The sequence below is a fragment of the Rhinopithecus bieti genome, unplaced genomic scaffold (assembly GCF_001698545.2).
Source record: "Rhinopithecus bieti isolate Rb0 unplaced genomic scaffold, ASM169854v2 scaffold_5019, whole genome shotgun sequence".
NCBI classification, from domain to species: Eukaryota; Metazoa; Chordata; class Mammalia; order Primates; family Cercopithecidae; genus Rhinopithecus; species Rhinopithecus bieti.
The window spans coordinates 230,156-250,640 of NW_016804585.1; the positions used below are offsets into that span (position 1 = coordinate 230,156).

General features: G+C 59.1%; 3 protein-coding genes across 8 annotated transcripts in view; all 3 read left to right on the forward strand.

The window, feature by feature from the left end:
* Positions 1 to 13,788, forward strand: part of STARD3 (StAR related lipid transfer domain containing 3) — a 28,017-nt gene extending 14,229 nt beyond the window's left edge. The window contains exons 2-16 of one of the 6 annotated variants that reach the window (XM_017869243.1): positions 660 to 703; positions 2,105 to 2,374; positions 5,977 to 6,054; positions 6,761 to 6,838; positions 6,959 to 7,012; positions 7,391 to 7,508; positions 7,717 to 7,815; positions 8,044 to 8,099; positions 8,452 to 8,544; positions 9,205 to 9,267; positions 9,425 to 9,520; positions 9,822 to 9,901; positions 9,992 to 10,096; positions 11,254 to 11,347; positions 13,556 to 13,788. In XM_017869243.1, the coding sequence (XP_017724732.1) occupies positions 2,156 to 2,374; positions 5,977 to 6,054; positions 6,761 to 6,838; positions 6,959 to 7,012; positions 7,391 to 7,508; positions 7,717 to 7,815; positions 8,044 to 8,099; positions 8,452 to 8,544; positions 9,205 to 9,267; positions 9,425 to 9,520; positions 9,822 to 9,901; positions 9,992 to 10,096; positions 11,254 to 11,347; positions 13,556 to 13,762 (1,440 nt within the window). In that variant the 5' untranslated portion in view covers positions 660 to 703; positions 2,105 to 2,155 and the 3' untranslated portion in view covers positions 13,763 to 13,788. Of the gene's footprint in view, positions 1 to 659; positions 704 to 2,104; positions 2,375 to 5,548; positions 5,639 to 5,976; positions 6,055 to 6,760; positions 6,839 to 6,958; positions 7,013 to 7,390; positions 7,509 to 7,716; positions 7,816 to 8,043; positions 8,100 to 8,451; positions 8,545 to 9,204; positions 9,268 to 9,424; positions 9,521 to 9,821; positions 9,902 to 9,991; positions 10,097 to 11,253; positions 11,371 to 11,803; positions 12,410 to 13,555 lie in introns of those variants that run through there. The other 5 variants (XM_017869242.1, XM_017869244.1, XM_017869246.1 and 2 more) reach the window with 5 other exon arrangements.
* On the forward strand, positions 13,561 to 15,819 carry TCAP (titin-cap). Its single transcript, XM_017869249.1, has 2 exons — positions 13,561 to 14,735; positions 14,981 to 15,819. The coding sequence occupies exons 1-2, from the start codon at positions 14,626 to 14,628 to the stop codon at positions 15,372 to 15,374; spliced, it is 504 nt and encodes a 167-aa protein (XP_017724738.1). The 5' UTR covers positions 13,561 to 14,625; the 3' UTR covers positions 15,375 to 15,819.
* Positions 15,820 to 17,412: 1,593 nt separating this feature from the next.
* Positions 17,413 to 20,047, forward strand: PNMT (phenylethanolamine N-methyltransferase). Its single transcript, XM_017869250.1, has 3 exons — positions 17,413 to 17,928; positions 19,200 to 19,407; positions 19,523 to 20,047. Exons 1-3 carry the CDS (start codon positions 17,580 to 17,582, stop codon positions 19,959 to 19,961), a joined length of 996 nt encoding a protein of 331 aa, XP_017724739.1. The 5' UTR covers positions 17,413 to 17,579; the 3' UTR covers positions 19,962 to 20,047.
* The last annotated feature ends 438 nt before the right edge of the window (positions 20,048 to 20,485 follow it).

A 20,485-nucleotide genomic window follows, 5' to 3' on the forward strand; every position in this document is an offset into this window, starting at 1 on the left:
GTCCCATTGCCAGCGGCCTGTCACATCCCCTCCCCACTGCCTCTTTCCGGAGCTGAGCCTAGCTTCTCTGTGGCACTGTGAAGATGAACCTGTCCTGGGGCTCAGAGTGTGGTGTTGGGAGTAGCCTTGGCCTGGTGCCTCTGCCTCGCCTGTCCCCCGACTCTGCTGCGAACAGTCAGTTCCTGTTCGTGGGGGCTTGCACGGGGCAGAGGGATGGATGAGCTGGCTTGCTCAGAACCTCCTGCCAGCCACAAACTGAGCTGTGCTTGTTTTGGACGTGGTAGACTGAGGGGCCCAGGAAGGTAGTCCACATAGCGAAAGTCTGGTGGGACGTGTCAGGAGGGGAGAGTGGTTAGATCTTGCTTTCCCAAGATCAGGGACAAACATCTAGAGCTCCCCTTCCTCTAGCCCCCAAACTGCCCCATGGTGCTGGGGTGTGGGGAGACTCAGGGAGCCTCTTGGTCAAGTCCCAGAAGCTCAGGCCCCACCAAGCTGGTGAGTTTTTGCCACCCCGCTTCAGCTCCTCTGACTTTCAATGGGACCTTTCCTTCTCACCCAAGGGGTGGGGCCTCTTACAGCCCAGCACATGGGTGGAGCAGAGACCCTAGGCCTGGGGGCTACCTGCAGGGAGGGAGTGCCAGAGTTCCTTTTGTCTTTAGGGTTCCTGAGAGCCCGATGCTGGCACAGGATGGTAAGGGATTGGGTAAGTCCATTCACCTCTCTGGGCCTTGGTTGTCATATCTGTAAAAGAAGAAGAACCATTCCTGCCCTGAGTGGACATGGGGCGGGGGGTGGTAGAGCACTGGGCTGGCCTCCAGAGTGGCTGCTTCCTCCTCTCTTTAGGGTTTGCCCTGTTCCTGTCTGCTGTATAGCATGGAGCTGAGGGCCAGGAGACCCACTGAGCATTCATTCACTCAACAATCACGAAGCACCTATTGCCTGACAGGCATTGTGCTGGGCACCAGGGAGACAGCAGTGACCATGTCAGATGAAGCCCCTGAGGCTGTGGAGTTTCCAGTCTAGTGAGAGAAGGGGAAACAATGAAAACAATAAAGATCATTTCAGATAGTGACCCAGCTCAGTGAAGAAAGGAAGGCAGCTCACTATCGTGTTAATGCTGTGAGTGGGGGCAGAAGGGTGGGAGGCTCTCTGAGGAGAGGACTTTTGAGCTGCCTGTTGAAAGGTCTGTGGGAGAACATTCCAGGCATGGGGAGAGCCAGATCCAAGGTCCCAAGGCAGGACAGGGCAGCTGTATTGAGGGATGTAAAAGAAGGCCAGAGTGGCGGTGGCAGCAAGACAGGGAGAAGGGCTGGGCCAGAGGCCACCCCACAGGCCTGGACTGAGAGGGCCTGGTGAGGAGGGGACTGTTAGCCTGAGAAGGATGGGGAACCCTGGGAGGGCATTGGAATGCGTTCTCTAGGCTGGCTGTGTGAAGAGCAGGAGGATGAGAGAGGCAGCCTGGAGGCCCACCCGTGAGAAGCAGATTGCAGTGGTCCAGGAAGAGATGGTGGTGGTTGGGCCTGGGCAGGGCAAGGGGCGGTGGAGGTGAGAGGGACCAAGATGCCTGTTCTCCATAGCTCCACATACGCAGACACTGCTCTAGGAAGGCCCTCCCAGTTGCCATGGATTAGGGGGTGGGAGGGGAAGACTGGCTGCTGGGAGGGAATGTGGCTTTGTGCTTGGAAAACAAAGAACAGAGCTTGGGGCCCTCTTCTCCTGGGGGTGGTGGCAGGCTCAGAGGCTGTTGACAGGACCAGAGGCTGGAGCTCAGGGCTGGGCCTGGCAGGAGCAGGCTGCGGCCCCAGGGATCCGGGAGTGGGTAGGTGCCCAGCAGAGGGACCCCAGAACCCTCCAGGGGTGAACCCTGTGGCTGCTGGGCTTGGGGCAAGGAGCACCAGGAAGGACAGATAATTAGCGGAATGCTCAACCCTGCAACCTAGGAGCTAGGCTGTTTGGTGGAGGACGTTTGGGCAACAGTGCCCTGGGCCGTGGGCTTGGGACTCAGTGTGGGGACAAATGCATTTGGGAGCCAATGGCAGCCCTGGGGGCTGTGTGGGAGGGACAGGAGGAAGTTGACTGGACTCTGCCTTTGCCTCTCTCCCAGCCCTGCCACTGAGGCCCCGCCCTCCCCGCCCTGAGGTGGGGGCCCACCAGGATGAGCAAGCTGCCCAGGGAGCTGGCCCGAGACTTGGAGTGCAGCCTGCCTGCCGTGGCCTCCTTGGGCTCCTCGCTGTCTCACAGCCAGAGCCTCTCCTCGCACCTCCTTCCGCCACCTGAGAAGCGCAGGGCCATCTCTGATGTCCGCCGCACCTTCTGTCTCTTTGTCACCTTCGACCTGCTCTTCATCTCCCTGCTCTGGATCATTGAACTGAATGTGAGTGGAGGCGAGATTGGGGCACAGGCTGTGTTGCAGGCCACCCAGGCCTCAGTTTGTCCATCTGCCACATGGGAGGGCTGCCTCTCCCCTGGGGTTGGTTAGCTGGGTAAAATGAAGACTGGGAGGAACAACAGGGGTTCTCATATTCTGAATGAAGGGGTGTGGAGGGGTTTGGAATGGTTGCCACATTTGGCCAAGGTCCCTCTGCATGCACATGTGTGAAGGCCGCGGCCTTGAACCTACCCTCTGGCTCCAGAGTTCATGCTCTTGGCCTCTGCCCCATACTGCCCCCTAGTGGAGGCTCCCGAGAGAGGAGGAGGGGGAGACCCAGCTCTGGCTGAGCTGTTGAAACCTTTGTCTTCTTTCTGCCTGCCACTGCCCCACTGCTCCACTGCCCTCCAGCTCCAGTTGGTTCATTCGTTTGTTCAGTCATTCATTCATTCATTCGTTCATTCAGCAAACATTGTTTGAGTTTCTGCTGTGTCCTGGCACTGTGCTAAAAGCAGACGCTAGCTGGGTGTGGTGTGCACACCTGTTGTCCCAGCTGTTTGGGAGTCTGAGGTGGGAGGATCGCTTGAGCCCAGAAGTCTGAGGCTGCAGTGAGCCATGATTGCACCACTGCATTCCAGCCTGGGTGACAGACTGAGACCCTGACTCAAATAAATAAATAAATAAATAAAAGCAGAGGGCAGAGTGGGAAGAAAAACTCCCAGTTCCCAGTGGCTCTAATAAGATGCTGCCGGGCAGTCTGGAGACCAGAGCTGCCCCACCCCCACCCCACGTAGTGCTTGGCCCACCCTCGGGAACACAGTCTAGTTGGCAGTGGCCTGATCTGGTCTCCGGGCAGGGCCAAGCCCACAGAAGCAGGAGCTCTGGAAGCTGGGCACTCCAGGCTCAGTTCTGTCCCAGCTCCTCCTCGGAATTGACCCGATGACCTCAGCAAGGGACTCAGCCCCACGAGTCCTCCCCTTGTTTTCCTTCTGCAGCGTGGGCTCCCCATCAGAGTTCTGGATGGCAAGGGCCCTTCCTACAGGTCTCAAGCTTATGTGACAAGAAAACGATGTCTTGTTTTTTTTTTTTTTTTTTTTTTTTTTTGAGACGGCGTCTCATTCTGTCGCCCAGGCTGGAGTGCAGTGGCCGGATCTTAGCTCACTGCAAGCTCCGCCTCCCGGGTTTACGCCATTCTCCTGCCTCAGTCTCCCGAGTAGCTGGGACTACAGGCGCCCGCCACCTCGCCCGGCTAGCTTTTGTATGTTTTGGTAGAGACGGGGTTTCACCGTGTTAGCCAGGATGGTCTCGATCTCCTGACCTCGTGATCCACCCATCTCAGCCTCCCAAAGTGCTGGGATTACAGGCTTGAGCCACCACACCCAGCCGATGTCTTGTTAATAGAGGTGACGAGCTCGGAGAAGGGGCAGCTCGGGGCAAAGAAAGTAAGTTTGATGCTGCGCGTGTTGAGCTAGAAGGAGAGACAGGGCTCTGAGGGTGACTGTCCATTGTGCCCTGGAGATGAGCTGGCACCTTCAGTGAGCTGCAGCCACGGCCATGGATAGCCCTAGGGGCCATCTTACCCATGAAAAAGCTGTGGCCCAGCAGGCTCAGGGCCTTCTGCAGAGCTTCTGAGGTCTTTGGCAGACTTCCTTTTCAAGGTCCCATCCAACATCAAAGCAAACACTAAAATTTACCTGCATCCTTCATTGAATACATGTTTCCTTACCCAAGAAGAGCTGAAAAGATTTTGATAATTTTACTTTTGTTTTGTTTTGTTTTTTTTGTTTTGAGACAGGGTCTCGCTCTGTTGGCCAGGCTGGAGTGCAGTGGTGTGATCACAGCTCACTGTAGCCTCTGACTCCTAGGTTCAAAGGTTCCTCCCACGTCAGCCTCCCCAGTAGCTGGGACCACAGGTGCACCACCACGTTTGGCTTTTTTTTTTTTTTTTTTTTTTTTTGGTAGAGGTGGAGTCTCTCTATGTTGCACAAGCTGGTCTCAACCTGCTGGGCTCAAGTGATCCTCCTATCTTGGCTTCTCACAGTGCTGGGATTAGAGGCATGAGCCACTGTGCCTGGCCTCTGTAATTGTGCCTTTGAAGTTATTTGGCTGTGTTGGCTGCGATTGCTCTGCAGTCCTCATGCGTACCTGGGAATATTGCAAAGTGAGAAGGTCTAACTTACTAATTGTTTTCAGATGTCATGAAACATTTCAGAATCCTGCACTCAACAATTAGTAGAGTACGCATGATGTTTCCCTTGGCAGACATTTAATATTGTATTGATTTTCAGTCTTGTAGTTTTAGTTTTGTATTTGGGAGCATATATATTTTTAGTTCGCTGACAGACTTTGTCTGTGTTGCCCAGTGGTTACAAGGACCTCAGTAGGGTCGTGCTGAGCAGGGGATTTGGAGCCAGAGAGTGGCAAAGCAGGGGCTGAGACTTGGCTCTCCCGAGTCCTAATCAGTCAGCACCAGTGGGTGCCCAGGCTGGAGAGAAGAGGAAGGAGGACAGAGCTCTGAGGCCCAGTGACTGAGGGTGGAAGGGGCTGCAAAGCCCAGGACATAGTTTGAGGAGCAAGAGGAGTGTTGGGTGGTGTGGGTTGGGTGGGGTGGGATGGGTAGGTGGCAGGCCTGGAGGCCTCATCAGCAGCCAGAGGAGAGGCGGCATCAGATTTCGTGGCGCTGGGGTGGGCTTGAGGTAGAGAGGCACATGGTGGGGCTGTGTGCTCAGTAGGGGAGCATCTGTATCTTTAACAAGCCTCCCCTCCCCCCGCCAGATTTGGCTGCCCTGCTGGAGAGCAGAAGCCCCGGTCTAGGCAGTTGTGAGGGGTCTTCCTCTCCAGGGTTCCTGGGCTCCATCACCCAGAGTCCCCCTGTGTCCTCCCTTCTCCAAGGTGCCTGGTGCCCCACCTGAAGAAGCCTAGGCCTGTCACCCCTGTCCTTCCAAGGAGTCGGGCCGCAGTCTGGCCTGTTGTCCATCCACTTCCCTCACACCTCTGGACATTGGAGTCGGGGCCAAGGCCTCAGGGGTCCTGGTGAAAATGTCTGGCTGACTGGGGTAGGGACAGGGGCAAGGACACATCCACTCCGTCTCCACCCTCTCCAGCAGCGTGATGGATTTTGCCCATTAAGCATAAACCTAATCAATTGATTTGCTACCTGAGGCTCCGTCTGACACCACTGCCCACCCCCAGCCCCTATCAGCCCAGATGGATTATGGCTGGGAAGATGGAGCACTGCAGTGCCGGGAGGGAGATGGAATTCCGTCAGAGGTGGGCTTCTGGCGCCCTTCTGCTGGCCCTGTGTAGGGCGCATTGCCTCCCCTGCACAGCCCCCAAGCCTCCCAGCCTGCCCTTTCCTGGGCAGGGTGCTGGACTAGCCCTGCCCATCGGGGCGGCCTGGATCCTAAGGGGAGTGGTATTGGTGTCTGAGGTCTCTGGCCTTGGGCTGAGCTCCCTTGGTGCTTCTGGGGCCCCCTGGTGGTGGCTTAGCACTAACAGCCTCCCCTCTAGGTTCCTCCTTCCCCTACCTCTTGCCCCTTCCGGGAGGTGAGGGGCAGCCCCAGGCCCTTGCTTCTACCTGCAGAGCTCTCCCTATCTCCCTCTCACAGACCAACACAGGCATCCGCAAGAACTTGGAGCAGGAGATCATCCAGTACAACTTCAAAACTTCCTTCTTTGACATCTTCGTGAGTGGCCTTGGGAGATCCCGGGGACCCTGGAGGCAGAGAGGGAGCAAGGAAACGACTTCCGCTGGGTTATCTTTCTGCAGCATATATCCAGTCTGATCAGAGATTCAGCTCCCATCCTTTGGGAGCCGTCCGTCGTTAAAACTTTTGTTCCACAAGGCCGGGCTTGGTGGCTCATGCCTGTGATCCTAGCACTTTGGGAGGCCGGGGTGGGTGGATCACTTGAGGTTAGGAGTTTGAAACCAGCTTGGCCATGATGGTGAAACCCCATCTCTACTAAAAATACAAAAAATTAGCTGGGCGTGGTGGTGCGCGCCTATAATCCCAGCTACTTGGAAGGCTGAGGCAGGAGAATCACTTGAACCCGGGAGGCGGAGGTTGCTGTGAGCCAAGATCGTGCCACCGCTTTCCAGCCTGGGCAACAGAGTGAGACTCTGTCTCAAAAAAAATAAATAAATAAATAACCTTTCTTCCACAAAACCCCCTTCAGAGAGTCCCAGGTGGGAGAGGGAAGATAAGACCCCTGTCCAAGGTTACATCCAAATTGTCCCAGAGAAATGCTGACTCAGTCGTTGTCCCCTGAGGTGTGCATGCCCATAGGGAGGGAATGTGGGGGTAGGACCAGAGGGGAGGTCAGCCTGCAGCACGGTGGGGGGCATGGGGGGGGCAATAGCTTCCTGTGACAGCCTGGCTCCCGTCCCACCAGGTCCTGGCCTTCTTCCGCTTCTCTGGACTGCTCCTGGGCTATGCCGTGCTGCGGCTTCGGCACTGGTGGGTCATTGCGGTAAGATGCCACTTCCCTGGCAGCTCCTGGGCCCTGGCAGGGCTGGTGGAAGGGATGGGATGGAGGAGGACTCACTTCCCAGCCTCTGCCTTCCCCTTCCTCCTTCCCTCCCCTGGGCAGGTCACGACGCTGGTGTCCAGTGCATTCCTCATTGTCAAGGTCATCCTCTCTGAGGTCAGTGGCTCAGGGTCTGGCCAGTCTGGTGGGCATCAGACCTCAGTGGTATGCTTCTAGAGAGGAGCATTTCTCTAATTTGGGGTGTCTGTCCCTGTTGTCCGGGTTGGGGGGAAAGGGAATCCTGTCCTTTGGTATCTCTAAGGAATCATCCTTCACCGGCTTCCCTGACTTAGCCCCCTGCAGCTCCAAGAATCAGAAAGTTATTCCTCCAGCCTAATCCCAGTTTATCCTGCTGCAGACTTGAGAGGGTTCCCAAGCAGCTAGTACCAGGAATGGGGTATATGCCAGTTTGGCTGGCTAGAGTTGGTAGCCACAGGAGAGGGCTCTGGGTTTGGGGTGACCCCTGCCATGGAGCTCAGCCCCCTCCCTCCACAGCTGCTCAGCAAAGGGGCATTTGGCTACCTGCTCCCCATCGTCTCCTTCGTCCTCGCCTGGTTGGAGACCTGGTTCCTTGACTTCAAAGTCCTACCCCAGGAAGCCGAAGAGGAACGATGTGAGAGCTCGTGGGTAGGGGGGTGCAGCGAGGGTTGCCCCAGCCCCAAGGGAGGGGAGTTGCGGGCATGACAGTCAGTCTGAAGCATCTCGCCACCTCTGAGCAGCCTCCAGTAGCCTGAGGGGAAGCTTGGCTGTTGGTACCCCAGGCTGCTAGGGTGTAACTGTGCTCAGTCTGGGACCGTGGCGGCCCACGTCTGCTCCTCCAGGGTATCTTGCCACCCAGGCTGCTGTTGCCCATGGACCCCTGCTGTTCTCCGGTGCGCTGTCCGAGGGACAGTTCTATTCACCCCCAGAATCCTTTGCAGGTGAGGGCTGGTGTGTGGGGGAACTGCTTTCAGGGAGGGACCTTGTGAGGAATGGGGTAGGCTGGGTCTGTTCTTTCTATTCCTTCTATCAGGCTCCCTGGGGAAAGCCAACAACCCTCTCCCACACACTTTTATCCCCCACATCCTTGCACTCACATACCCGAACCCCACTACCTCCCCACACTCTCCCCACCCCTTGCCATTGTCATCTGTGCCTGTTTTCTGCAGGGTCTGACAATGAATCAGATGAAGAAGTTGCTGGAAAGAAAAGTTTCTCTGCTCAGGTATTTGCCTGCCTATCCCCAACCCCTGCCCTTGGAATGGGCGCCTGGAGGAGGGCCAGTGCAGGGGTCAGCCGGGGTGGGCAGGGGTTTCCCAGTAGAGGCTGAACCTCGGGCAATGCCCATCTGAGTGCCCCTCCACCAGTCCAGCCCCCCGGGTCTGCCTCATGGTTGGGCACACAGGAGGAGCAGCCACAGACCTGCAGGGCCCAGGGAGACTAGCCCAGATCCCCGACATGTGGCTGGGCCAGGCCCCTCTGGGAAGCATGTGGTATGTCTAGAGAGAGAACAGGCCACGAACATGGGGAGTTGTAGGCCCCAGGCTGACCCCTCCCTGCCTTCTGCTTCCGTCCAGGAGCGGGAGTACATCCGCCAGGGGAAGGAGGCCACAGCAGTGGTGGACCAGATCTTGGCCCAGGAAGAGAACTGGAAGTTTGAGAAGAAGAATGTAAGAAGCCCCCTCCCACCTGACCTTTCCATGCGTGTTAGGAGTTTCTGTTCCCTTTTCTGAGGCCTCAGGAGGAAACCCAAGGATTACACGGGTTGGAGCCATATTCCTGCCCCAAGAGAGGGAACTGGGCCCTCGGGTCGGCAGGAGGCCGAACTGGATTGGATGTTTCCCCTGCCCCCCTTGGCCCCCCCTTCCCGGCACCACCCTGTCTTTACTTCCCTGCTGTTCTGCCCGCTTGGCTCCAGGCTTTGAAGGGGAAGCCAGGCTTCTGCTCAGTGTCCGTTGTTATCATTTCATGATCAAAACAAGGTTATCTACAAAGATCGTAGAGAGCTTGGAAAACAGAGGGAAACATGCCCCAGACCCTCTCTCTGGCCAGTTCCTGTGGCAGCCCCATTGGCCTGGAGACATGGTTTTTCGTGGTTGCAGCGGCAGCTGTGCCCCCGTCTTTTAACTCAGCATCAAAAGCCTCTCTCCCGCCAGTGCCGTAGGTTTGTTAGAGCTGCTGTTTTGTAACAGCTGCTCAGGTATCCCCAGACTCCTGGAGCTTTCCACCCTGTGCTGTTAAAAACCTACCCTGCCTGTCACCCATTTCTGTGCCACCAGCCCACCCCCTGCCTCCACTCTCCTCCCTGCCACCTTTTGTCCCTGCCACAGGAATATGGGGACACCGTGTATACCATTGAAGTTCCCTTTCACGGCAAGACGTTCATCCTGAAGGTGAGTGAGGGGAGCGGGTGTCCTGGAGCCCCAGACAGCACAGGAGGCTCTAGGAAGGGGCTGAGGGGTCCTCTGGTGGGTGCCCCCCACCAAGAGGGAAGGATTGGTCTGCCCGAGCCCATCTGGCACCACCCAGCCCTCTGCCGCCCTGTCCCAGACCTTCCTGCCCTGCCCTGCGGAGCTCGTGTACCAGGAGGTGATCCTGCAGCCTGAGAGGATGGTGCTGTGGAACAAGACAGTGACCGCCTGCCAGGTGAGCCCAGCCTGGCTGCCTCTTAAGGCACAGATTGGGGCACAGCCACTCCCTAGTGGGATCACTGAAGCACTCTGCGCCTCAGCTGCCCCATGTGTGCAGTGGGTGTGATGGTGACAGTGCCTGCTCGAGAGAGTTGGGAGGAGGGCAGGAGGAGTGCTCATCAGGTGCTGTCCAGGGCCTGCGGATGGCGATAGCTCTTAGTAAAGGTCCCCGGCAGAGGAGGCTGGCCTGGGGAGTTCCCATCCCTGGGGTTTTCCTGGGGCCACCTGTTCCAAAAGTCTCCGTTGATGGCCCTCAGATCCTGCAGCGAGTGGAAGACAACACCCTCATCTCCTATGACGTGTCTGCAGGGGCTGCGGGCGGCGTGGTCTCCCCAAGGTGAGTCCCTGCCGGGCCCCTCCTTTCAGCCAGGCCTTCTGCACTTTGGCCTTGGGTCATTGTCCCCTGAACTAACCCTCCCTCCCCCAGGGACTTTGTGAATGTCCGGCGCATTGAGCGGCGCAGGGACCGATACTTGTCATCAGGGATCGCCACCGCACACAGTGCCAAGCCCCCGACGCACAAATATGTCCGGTGAGCCTCACTTTGCCTGGGGTCACCCCTGCCAGCCCCTCCCCTGGGAGCATTGAGCAGCTCAGGGTACAGCATGTACAGCTGGGCACTTCCCCTGCTGAGGCTGCGTTCCTGTTTCCTGTCCCGCTGGGCTCTGCTCCTCCCGGCCACTAATCCTGCTAATCTTGCTGCTCTGTCTGTGGAGGTAGGGGGTGGTGGACAGCTGGAACCAAGCCACCTGGAGGGGTGGAGGGGACATGCAGCGGTGGCTGGCCATGGATGGGGACCCGTGCAGGGAAGGGGCCTGAGAGTCATGTGCTCACCCTGGGCTGATTAACCTGAGCAGGACGCTCTGTGCTCTGGGTTTCATCTTCCTGCCTAAGGAGACTTAGGTCCCCTTTCGTCCCCCTCACCCTGTCCTCACTCCCTCACCTTTCTTTAGAGTGACTCAGGAGTCCCCCAAAGATAAAGGGATTATGGTCTTCCCGCATCTGTGCCTGGGCTTCTGAAGTCTTCCCTTTTATCCAGTCTTAGGCTGTGGTGCTGTGGGTGGCCCCCTCCCTTAGACCCCACTCTTCCCCATCTCCTCCTGGGTTCCAGCAGGAGCACTGTTCTTTGGATAGGATGCCAGGCTCTGCTTTGGGCACTGGACAGACTTGCTGGGTGCAGGGCAAGCTTACTTCCTCTCTGGATGCCAACTTCCTTATCTGTGGAGTAGGCTTAGGCGTGCTTAGTGGAGCTGAGGGAGAATGAAATGGTGATGGGATGTGAACTGTGCCTCCCAGGCTTAGCCTCCTCCTGAGCAGGTGTCCCCTCCGGAAAGGGAAGGGGTAAGAAGTGCCAGCCCAGCCTACTCTGCCATAGCAGGGCTGACCTGGAATTTCTGGACAGAGTGGATGAGGGCTGGGAAGGTGGTGAGCTCCCTACCCCTGGGGGTGTGCAAGCAGTAACAGGCCGTTGGACGATTCAAGCATCACAGAGTGGGTGGGGGTGGAGGGCCGATTCTGCAGCCCCTGGGACACCTGTGCTAAGCCTTGTTCAGACAGGGTAGCTCTGCCTTTCTGCTTCCAGCCGAGTCCCAGCTGGGCCAAGAATGGAGGGTGAGTGGTGGGGGCTGCTGGGGGGTGTCAGGGCCTCACTCTGTTCCAAAAGTCCCCCAATGACGCCTCTTTCCATAGGGGAGAGAATGGCCCCGGGGGCTTCGTCGTGCTCAAGTCAGCCAGTAACCCCCGTGTCTGCACCTTTGTCTGGATTCTTAATACAGATCTCAAGGTGGGGTGCTGGGGGGCTGCCAGGTGGGTTCCGTGGAGTAGAGGGGACCCTGCTGCTGCCTTGGTTGCTGTGTGACCTTGGGAGCTCTCTGCCATGCCTGGGCCTCCCCTGTGTCAGCTCCTTTCTTACTTGAAAACTCGGGTCAGGGTCCAGATGGTCTCTTAGCACTGGATTGCTGTAGGGCATGTGCCCCCACTTCTTACCTCTGAGTCCTGAGGTCCTGAGGAGGGGTGGCTGGCAGCCAGCCCAGCCCCACCCTGGTCTGTTTGTGTGGCTGGTGCCAAGAGCCAGGCCCAGCATGTTCTTCCCGCCAGGAGTGAGTGGGAGAGGGCGGCCCAGGCTGGATTCCAGAGCTGCACCTGCATTCTGACCCAGAGCCCCCCTACTGGTGCCAGCTGCAAGGGGAGACCCTGCTGTGGGCAGGCCATCAAGTGACTTCTGCCTGCCTTCCCCCAGGGCCGCCTGCCCCGGTACCTCATCCACCAGAGCCTCGCGGCCACCATGTTTGAATTTGCCTTTCACCTGCGACAGCGCATCAGCGAACTGGGGGCAAGGGCGTGACTGTGCCCCCACCCACCCTGTGGGCCAGGGTCCTGTCGCCACCACTTCCAGAGCCAGAAAGGGGGCCAGTTGGGCTTCCGCTGCCCACATAGGACCTGGCCCCAGGCTGTCACCCTCCACTGAGCCATGCAGTGCCTGGAGTCGACTGTCTGAGCAGGCTGTGCGGTGGAGCACTGGACTCTGGGACTCCCCTGGCTGGAGAAAGTGGGGTCTGGCCTGCTGATGTTTACATGGTGCCCTGCCTCCTGGAGGAGCAGATTGCTGTCCCTTGCCTTGCCAGGGCAGGGTCTGGGCTGGGCGCCTGACTTGGCTGGGGAGGGCCAGCGCGGGGGCAGGGCAGGGCAGCCTGTCACCCGTGTGAAGATGAAGGGATTCTTCATCTGCCTGTGCTCTCGTGGGTTTTTTTAGGATTATTGAAAGAGTCTAGCCGGGCGCGGTGGCTCAAGCCTGTAATCCCAGCACTTTGGGAGGCCGAGACAGGCGGATCGCGATGTCAGGAGATCGAGACCATCCTGGCTAATACGGTGAAACCCCGTCTCTACTAAAATTACAAAAAACTAGCCGGGCGAGGTGGCGGGCGCCTGTAGTCCCAGCTACTCGGGAGGCTGAGGCAGGAGAAGGGTGTAAACCCGGGGGGCGGAGCTTGCAGTGAGCTGAGATCCGGCCACTGCACTCCAGCCTGGGCAACAGAGCGAGACTCCGTCTACAAAAAAAAAAAAAAGTCTAGGACCCTTGTTGGGGAGTGGGTGGCAGGTGGGAGTGGGCTGCTGGCCATGAATCTCTGCCTCTCCCAGGCTGTCCCCCTCCTCCCAGGGCCTCCTGGGGACCTTTGTAATTTAAGCCAATTAAAAATATGGACTCAAAAAAAAAAAAAAAAATTCCAGCCCCTCCTGCTGCCTTGCCTCTTGAGGGAAGAGGAAGGCAGGCAGCAGGTTGGATGAGGAGGGAGACCCTGCACACAACCTCTCCTGGGCTCACAGGAGGGCGGAGCCTGGGGAGCCAGTTGCTGGAACATGCCCCCCCTTTCCTGACCTGTTCAACTGAGCAGATGACTGGTCAGAAAAAATGCCCCGCCCCCTGCCAGGCCTCAGCAGGGCAAGTTAAAGTCTCTAGTCCAGGAATGGAGGTGGAAGTATGGGCACCTGGCAGTGCTCACAGCAAGCCTTGACTGTGTGGCCTGGAGGTGGGGCCTGAGCTTCAGGGTCACTGAGGTACCTCTGGGATCCCAGCCACCTGGAGCCCCGGACCTCCCAGACTCCACTCACCCATTCCCTCTCCCCTCACCGCACTCACACCAGGGGCAGCCTGGAGCCGGGATTGCAGGGCGGGGCCAGGCCACTGCCCTCCTCCCTCCTGGCTGGCCTGCCCCCTTGCCTGCCTGCACGCAGGCTTCTAGCAGAGCCAGCTTCTTCAGAGCCAGGTGGATCCTGTCTTGGTCCTGCCTAGGTGTGTGACCCTGGGCAAATCTACCTCTCTCAGCTTCTGCTTCCTACTTTATGAAAATGTGACTGATGTCACAGGGTTGTTATGAGATTAAAAGATACGAAGAACCGCGCACAGTGCTCACTAATCAGTAGTCTGCAATTCTGCACCCAGGTGGGTGCCCATGGGCCTTACCTGCTCCTGGGTACTCTGCTGTCCCCACAGGGTCCTGAGCTCAGCCCCTGTCACTGCCTCTCCTGCTGCCCTTTGCTTTGTCCACTCGGCAATGTTCTCACTCCTCATCCCTCCACGCCTACCACCTGTGTGCCAGCTTCTTGGACCATGAGTTGCCACTCCTCGGGTGCTGGACTGTCCCCACAGCCATCTTCTCCCCTGCTCCCCATGAAGGAGAGCCAGTCCCCTCCCAGGTAGCACATCAGAGCTGGCAGGCTCCAGAGGTCTTCTGGTCCTCTTGTAGTGGCCAGAAAGTGGGGACAGGGGCCCAGAGAGGGGCAGGGACTGACACATGGTCACACAGCCTATTTATGGCTGATCTGGAGCTGGAGCCAGCCTTCTGTCACCCATCAGAGCCCCTGGATTTCCGTTTCACCCAACACAGGGTGTTGGGGTAGAACTGGAGGGCCCCTCCACCCCTACTGTCCTGTCTCCTAAGACCACTTATCTGACCACCAGCTGTGGGGAAGGAAAACACTTGACCCAGGCTTATGCCCCAGGTTCCCAGGCATGGAATTGACTTCCTCCGCCCCTGCTGGTGTGGTGAGGGTGACTGGGGACGAGGCACTAGGCCTTCGGTGCAGGCGCCTGAGGACGTGGTTGCACTGTCCCTTCTGGGGATGTGCCCTTGAGCCCAGGCAGAGGAGAGCGCAGCCAGGGCAGGACCTGGCAGCCCTGGTACAGAGCCCAGAGGGGGCATCAGTTCCTGCTGGTCCTGTTCTGTTTACAGACAAGCTGCTGTCCTCCCTGCAAAGGGGAGTGGGTGGGGCAGAGGGCAAGTGCCAGGGGGGCACGAGGCTGGGCATGTGGCTGGCCTGAGACGGTGTCTGAGTAATGTCAGGAACCTGGAGGCATAGGGCCCTGGACCCCAGACCTCTGACCAGGGGGCAGCCAGTGTCCAGGTACCCCAACCCCTGCCCTGGGTCTGGCGTCCCCCCATTAGTGAGTCTTGGCTCTGCTTATAGCATCTGACACCAGAGGGGCCGAAAATAGCCCCTGGAGAAGGGGGAGGAGGGGGCTATTTAAAGGGCCTGGGAGGGGAGAGGGAGTGAGGAGTGATCATGGCTACCTCAGAGCTGAGCTGCGAGGTGTCCGAGGAGAACTGTGAGCGCCGGGAGGCCTTCTGGGCGGAATGGAAGGATCTGACACTGTCCACGCGGCCTGAGGAGGGGTGAGTGTGGGTCTGCCAGAGCCCTGCCTCTGCTCCTCCGAAGCACCCTCACTGAGCCCTGAGGCCAGAGCATGAAGCCCTGGGGAAATTTCTGGGGGTGGGGGAAGGAAGAATGCCCCATGGGAAGAGCAAAGGGGAACCATCCCTCCTGCTCCAGGTCCCAGCAGCCCCGGGGAGCCCCCCACCCAGCCTATGCCCGGAGAGCAACAGCTCCCAGGAGCTCACTGCCCCTCCCCTCTCCCCAGCTGCTCCCTGCATGAGGAGGACACCCGGAGACATGAGACCTACCACCAGCAGGGGCAGTGCCAGGCGCTGGTGCAGCGCTCGCCCTGGCTGGTGATGCGGATGGGCATCCTCGGCCGTGGGCTGCAGGAGTACCAGCTGCCCTACCAGCGGGTACTGCCACTGCCCATCTTCACCCCTGCCAAGATGGGCGCCACCAAGGAGGAGCGCGAGGACACCCCCATCCAGCTGCAGGAGCTGCTGGCGCTGGAGACAGCCCTGGGTGGCCAGTGTGTGGATCGCCAGGAGGTGGCTGAGATCACCAAGCAGCTGCCCCCTGTGGTGCCTGTCAGCAAGCCGGGTGCCCTTCGTCGCTCCCTGTCCCGCTCCATGTCCCAGGAAGCACAGAGAGGCTGAGAGGGACTGTGACTTGGGCTCCGCTGTGCCCGCCCTGGGCTGGGCCCTTCCTGGCTAGGACTGTGGAGGGGAGCTGCTGGCCATGGCTGCTTTGTAGTTTGCCCAGAGTTGGGGGTTAGGGGAGGAGGGAGCCAGAGGCCAGGATGCCTGAGCCCCCTGAGTTCCCAAAGGGAGGGTGGCAGAGATGGTGGGCACTAAGGGTGGAGAGTTGGGGGCCAGCACAGCTGAGGACCCTCAGCCCCAGGAGAAGGGACAAAAGATACTGGTGAGGGCAAGAGGTACCTGGGAGGAGTGGCCCTGATCCAGGAAAATGTGAGGGGAATCTGGAATGCTCTAGGCAGAAGAAGCTGGGAGGGAGGGGGAGGTGAAGAGGGCAGAGGCAAGGATGGTGGGGCCCCCAGCACCTTCTGTTAGTGCCGCAATAAATGCTCAATCATGTGCCAGAGACGCTTCTCTTTCCTTGGGGTTGTCGGGGCTGGCCCATGGGTGTCCCCCCAATGCCCACTTCTGGGACCAGGCTCCGCATCTGAGCTAAATATGGCAGAGCGAATGAGTACGCCCCATACTTGGGGTGGGGACGCCAGGACAGAACTGTAAACAGGGAGCTGTCTCCAGTCTCCTTCCCGTACCCTGACTGATGCCCAGTCCTGGCTTCTGTGTTCAGCCCTCTGGCACTGGGTGGTACCCAGCAAGCCAGCTGGCATCCAGAGTTTGTTTCAATGATGTCTCATGGAGAATATAGAGGGGTTGGCGCCAGGACTGTCCTTGGCTTTGCCTCAGGGTGTGAACAGGGTCAGTGACCTCAAAGCTAACCTGCCTTTCAGTTCTGAATCCAGACAGAATCAATCCTTGGCTGTGTCTCGATCCACCCTCCCTGCCCTGGAAGCCAGGGAAGGTTGGAGGTGCTAGGGGGTCAGGTTCCTCTCTGTGACCCCTGCAGCTGTTGTGGTGACTCATGTCCCAACCTGGCTGCCTCTCTCAAGGAGACTTTCCCCTGGGGACAAGCGGGAGGGGAGGACACGGACGAGGCCTGCATCAAGCGGGTCCAGGAACCCACGGTGGCAGGAGCTGGGCTGGTGGCCTACCCTGGGCAGAAGGGCTCCGGACTCATCCATAGGGGAAGGAAGGGGTCTTCAGGGAGACCACGGAGATGCCACAGGCAGAATTGGCTTCCCATCTGGGAGATAGGTGGGGACTACCTGGCATTTTGACAGCCAGGACCTGGGGCGCTGAGCAGAACCTGCAGGCCTGTCCTGGCCGCTGCTTTGGAGCAAAGCTGGAGTGTGGGCTGCGAGAGGAGAGGGGTCAGAGCCCCTGCATCGCAGGACCCCAAATCGGCTGGGCCCCAAGGCCCGGACTGCGCCCCCTGGTGGCCCTGGCGGCCCTCGGCGAATGCGTCCTGCCTCTCCCCCGCCCAAGCCCTCCGCCCTCACCTGGGTCCAGTGCCCCCGACGTGGCGGGAACAACCCGAACTCGAACTTTCCGTCCTCGGCAGCCCCCCAGATAAGCGGCTGGGAACCCGCGGGGCCCGCAGGGGAGGCCCGGCTGTTCCGCCCGCTAAGTGCATTAGCACAGCTCACCTCCCCTATCGCGCCTGCCATCGGACGGGCGGTGCCGCGCCCTGCTCTAGGGCTCCCGGAGAGACCACAGCGGAGGCCGGAACGGACTGTCCTTTCTGGGGCGGGGTAGGGCGGGGGAGAGCTGGAGGGCCCGGTGGCATAGGAAAGGACAAAAGAGGCCTGGAGGAGGGGCAGGGAAGGGGAGTTGGGTGGCAGTTCTAAGGGAAGGGTGGGTGCTGGGACGGGTGTCCGGGAGGGAGGGAAGCCTGGCGGGGTCTGGGGCCTTGTCGAGGAGGGCGCTGCGAGGGGGAAACTGGGGAAAGGGCCTAATTCCCCAGTCTCCCCCTCGAATCAGGAAAGGGAAGGGGCGGGCTGCCGGTCAAAAGAGGTGAATGGCTGCGGGGGAGCTGGAGAAGAGGGACGAGAGGGGCGGGCCGGCGGGGTGAGGGGTCTAAAGCTTGTGGGGGTGAGGAACTGAGGGTGGAGGGAGGCGCAGAGGTGGGACTCGGAGGGGGGCAGGCGAGGCGGAGGGTGAGGGCTGCGGGAGCAAGTGCGGAGAGGGGTGTGCGGGGGCCGATTGCCGCTGCAGCCGCCGCCCCCTCACCTCCGGTGCGTCTGCAGCCCGGACACTAAGGGAGATGGATGGATGGGGTGGGGAGGATGCGGCGCACGTGGCCCCGGGCGGCTCGGCGCTCAGCTGCCGCCCCCACAGCGGACGGGTCCGGGAGGGGGTCGGGCGGTAGAAAAAGGGGCCGCGAGGCGAGCGGGGCACCGGGTGGACAGCGGCGGCAGCATGAGCGGCGCAGATCGGATTCCCGCTGCGGGCGCAGCCCCTGACTCGGCCCCGGGTCGAGCGGCGGTGGCCTCGGCCTACCAGCGCTTCGAGCCGCGAGCCTACCTCCGCAACAACTACGCGCCCCCTCGCGGGGACTTGTGCAACCCGGACGGCGTCGGGCCATGGAAGCTGCGCTGCTTGGCGCAGACCTTCGCCACCGGTGAGCGGGGGAAACTGAGACAGGAGGGACAAGAGGTCGTCGGGGAGTGAAAGCAGGCGCGGGGAGATAGAAGGAATGGGAGACAGACCAGGCGCCTGACAGATGGGGACCAAGAAAGAGATAGCTGAGAAGTGCAAACAGAAGAGAAAAAGGAGCAACATCCCTTAGGAGAGGGGCAGAGGTGAGAGAGGTGGAGAGAGGGAGCGGAAACTGCTCAGAATTGAGAGCTAAGGTGGGGGATGCAGGACAGACTGGGGTGGAGATGCAGAGGAGGAAATGGAGGTAGATGTGGGACGGGGCGAGAAACCGCCAGGATTTCCTCCCTGAGCCTGGCTGGTAGGTATAGTTTTCTTTCTTTCTTTCTTTTATTTATTTATTTATTTATTTATTTATTTATTTATTTATTTATTTATTTATTTATTTATTTCGAGACGGAGTTTCGCTCTTATTGCCCAGGCTGGCGGGCAATGGCGCGATCTCGGCTCACTGCAACCTCCACCTTGCGGGTTCAAGCGATTCTCTTGCCTCAGCCTCCCGAGTAGCTGGGATTACAGGCATGCGCCCCTATGCCTGGCTAATTTATTTGTATTTTTAGTAGAGACGGGGGTTTCTCCATGTTGGTCAGGCCGGTCTCGAACTCCCAATCTCAGGTGATCCACCGGCCTTGGCCTCCGAAAGTGCTGGGATTACAGACGTAAGCCACTGCGCCCGGCCTATTTTATTTTATTTTGAGACGGAGTTTTGCTCTTGTCACCCAGACTGGAGTGCAGTGGCCGGATCTCGGCTCCCTGCAACCTCTACCTACCAGGTTCAAGCAGTTCTCCTGGCTCAGCCTCCCAAGTAGCTAGAATTACAGGCATGCACCACCACACCCAGCTAATTTTGTATTTTTTTAGTGGGGGGGTGGGGGGGCGTTCACCATGTTGGTCAGGCTGGTCTCGAACTCCTGACCTCGTGATCCACCTGCCTCGGCCTGCCAATGTGCTGGGATTACAGGTGTGAGCCACCGCGCCCGGCCAGTAGGTATAGTTTTCTAGATGTGAAACCTGAGTCTCAGAGCTGTGAAATTCCCTTCCCAAGGGAAGTCAGTCCATGTTGGAGCTGGGTTCAGTCTAACTCTGGGGCCAATGCTTTTTCCAGATGGAGACACACTTGCAGAGGAGAAGGAAGAACTAGAGAGAAGCAGGGAAATGCAGAGGAGGGAGGGGTGAGGAGGCAGGGGCTGCCTGGGCCGGCCTGGCACCAGGACCCTTTTCCTCTGCCCTGCCCAGGTGAAGTGTCCGGACGCACCCTCATCGACATTGGTTCAGGCCCCACCGTGTACCAGCTGCTCAGCGCCTGCAGCCACTTTGAAGACATTACCATGACAGATTTCCTGGAGGTCAACCGCCAGGAGCTGGGGCGCTGGCTGCGGGAGGAGCCGGGGGCCTTCAACTGGAGCATGTACAGCCAGTATGCCTGCCTCATTGAGGGCAAGGGGTAAGGACTGGGGGGCGAGGGCTGGGGAGGGGGCTTCCCATAGAGTGGCTGGGTGGGGGCAATGGAGGCCTGAGTGTAGAACAGCCTTGAGCCCTGCCTTGTGCCCCCTGCACAGGGAATCCTGGCAGGAGAAGGAGCGCCAGCTGCGAGCCAGGGTGAAGCGGGTCCTGCCCATCGACGTGCACCAGCCCCAGCCCCTGGGTACTGGGAGCCCAGCGCCCCTGCCTGCTGACACCCTGGTCTCTGCCTTCTGCTTGGAGGCTGTGAGCCCAGATCTTGCCAGCTTCCAGCGGGCCCTGGACCACATCACCACGCTGCTGAGGCCTGGGGGGCACCTCCTCCTCATCGGGGCCCTGGAGGAGTCGTGGTACCTGGCTGGGGAGGCCAGGCTGATGGTGGTGCCAGTGTCTGAGGAGGAGGTGAGGGAGGCCCTGGTGCGTAGTGGCTACGAGGTCCGGGACCTCCGTACCTACATCATGCCTGCCCACCTTCAGACAGGCGTAGATGATGTCAAGGGCATCTTCTTCGCCTGGGCTCAGAAGGTTGGACTGTGAGGGGCCACCGTACCTGGTGCCCTGTGGCCCCTACCCACCTGGATTCCCTGTTCTTTGAAGTGGCACCTAATAAATAATACCCTGCCGCTGCGGTCAGTGCTGTCTGTGGCTCTCTTGGGAAGCAGCAAGGGCCCAGAGATTTGAGTGTTGGGGTAGGGGAGACATTCACCCTAGGCTTTCTTTTTTTCCAGAAGTTTCCTTGAGGCTAGCATTCTGTACCACTCATTCTTCCCAAACTAAGAAAGGCCAAGGTCAGGGGAAGCTCACTGGGCACCTGCAGTGCACCAGGCACTTGTGATATGCCATTCTGTCCATCGCATCATTCATTCCTGCATTCAGCAGCAGGTTCTGCTAGTCTGTTTCCAGGTGAAGCTCAGAGAGGTGAAGTCACAAACAGTGCAGCCTGGTTCAGACCAGAATGGGGAAGAGTGGGGATCATGAGGAGATGGAAGTACAATCTGCAAGGTGGTGGGGAAGTGGGGGTGTTATGATTGAAGCACAATGGCCCAGGGAAGAGAAAGGGA